The sequence below is a fragment of the Rhincodon typus genome, chromosome 8, assembly GCF_021869965.1.
Source record: "Rhincodon typus isolate 14 chromosome 8, sRhiTyp1.1, whole genome shotgun sequence".
Lineage (NCBI taxonomy): Eukaryota > Metazoa > Chordata > Chondrichthyes > Orectolobiformes > Rhincodontidae > Rhincodon > Rhincodon typus.
Genome location: NC_063339.1, coordinates 88942748 through 88944468, shown reverse-complemented (window position 1 = coordinate 88944468; position 1721 = coordinate 88942748). Strand labels below are relative to the sequence as shown.

At 42.8% G+C, this 1721-nt stretch overlaps 1 protein-coding gene across 1 annotated transcript; it reads left to right on the top strand.

Annotated features, from left to right (window-relative positions):
• The first annotated feature begins 656 nt into the window (after window positions 1-656).
• Window positions 657-1244, top strand: LOC125483808 (zinc finger protein 623-like). Its single transcript, XM_048600503.1, has one exon. The coding sequence runs from the start codon at window positions 657-659 to the stop codon at window positions 1242-1244; it is 588 nt and encodes a 195-aa protein (XP_048456460.1).
• The last annotated feature ends 477 nt before the right edge of the window (window positions 1245-1721 follow it).

Below are 1721 nucleotides of genomic sequence, written 5' to 3'. Positions count from 1 at the left end.
TGCATCTGTCACCATTTCAGATGTTGCCAGACCTGCTGTGTATTTCCATCATTTTCTGGTTTTATTTCAGATTTCAAGTATTTTGCTGCTTATTTTTAGTCCTTCAGAGGGATCAAAGGGTATGGGGAGAAAACAGGAATTGGATTCATTTTCAGATGTATAAAATGCCCCTCCTTCGTGTCTGTCCAAGCTCTATCTCTTTTTGTAGTTTTGGGCAAACACTGACTGTTTCCCTTCCCTGAAGGACATTTATGAACCAGTTCAGTTTTACTGATAATCCAGCAGTTCCCCTAAGTGTTGGATCCACAATTGACCAGATTAATTTCTGAGTTTCACAATCTTTGTGTGTGTTCTTCTGGTTTCTCTCTCTCTACTTTTATTTTCTGTTTGAAATTTTGATTGCATTTAGAGAAATCAAACAAAACCACATCCGGATCTGACACTCAATCTGTTTGTCATAACCTAATTATCTCAGGATTTTGAACATTGAAGGAAAAAGCACTGTTCCCACCAGGGAGAAATACGTATTGTCTGTGTGTCGAAGAGTCTGTGAAGATTCATCTGAAATGTCCAAAGACCAGCGCAGTCACACTGGGTAGAGACTGTGGAAATGTGGGGGTTGTGGGAAGAGATTTATTTACCCATCCCAGCTGGAAATGCACCAACGCAGTCACAATGGGGAGAAACCGTTCACTTGCTCTGATTGTGGGATGGGATTCACTCTGTCAAAAAACCTGCTGAAACACCAGCGAGTTCACACTGGGGAGAGACCGTTTGCTTGCCCTGTGTGTGGGAAAGGATTCGCGCAGACATCTCAACTGCTGAAACACCAGCGAGTTCACACAGGAGAAAGACCATTCACTTGCTCTGTATGTGGGAAAGAATTTGCTTTGTCATCCAGCCTGGTGACACATCAGCGAATTCACAATGAGGTCAGACTGTTCACCTGCTCTATGTGTGGGAAAGGATTCGTTTTGACAACCAACCTGCTGAAACACCAGCGAGTTCACACCAGAGAGAAATCATTCATCTGTTCCGTGTGTGGGAAAGGATTCACTCAGTCATCCTCTCTGCTGGAACACCAGCAAGTTCACACTGGGAAAAGACCGTTCATCTGTTCTGAATGTGGGAAAGGATTCACTCGCACATCCAAACTATTGGTACATCAACGAGTTCACACTGGAAGAAACCTTTCACCTGTTCCGAGTGTGGGAAGGGATTTGCGAACTCAACCAACCTGCTGAGACACCAGCGAGTTCACTCTGGGGACAGACCATTCACTTGTTCCATGTGTAGAAAGGGATTCACTAAATCATCCAAACTGTTAACACACCAGCAAGTTCACCACAACCACATTTGAAGGATTTTGTTCTTACATCAAGGAATGAACTGTGATCTTTGGGTTGTTTGTACTGATGTCATTAGTCCCTGCTAAAAACTCGATCTTCTCTTGGGAAATAAGGTAGGGCAGGTGACTGAGGGATCAGTGGGGGGAAATATTTTGGGGCCTATGATCATAATTCTATTAGTTTTTAAATAGTTGTGGAAAAGGATAGACCTGGTCTGAAAGTTAAAGTTTTAAATGGGAGTAAGACCAATTTTGAAACTATTATGCCCCTTAAAAGAACAGGAAGACCGGCTACGTGTGGGAACGCATGACAAGGGTGAGATGCTAAACAAGTATTTTGCATCAGTATTTACTGTGGAAAAGGATATGAAAG

Coding starts and splice junctions, on each gene's coding strand:
- LOC125483808 (XM_048600503.1), top strand. CDS start 657: ATGCACCAACGCAGTCACAATGGGGAGAAACCGTTCACTTGCTCTGAT.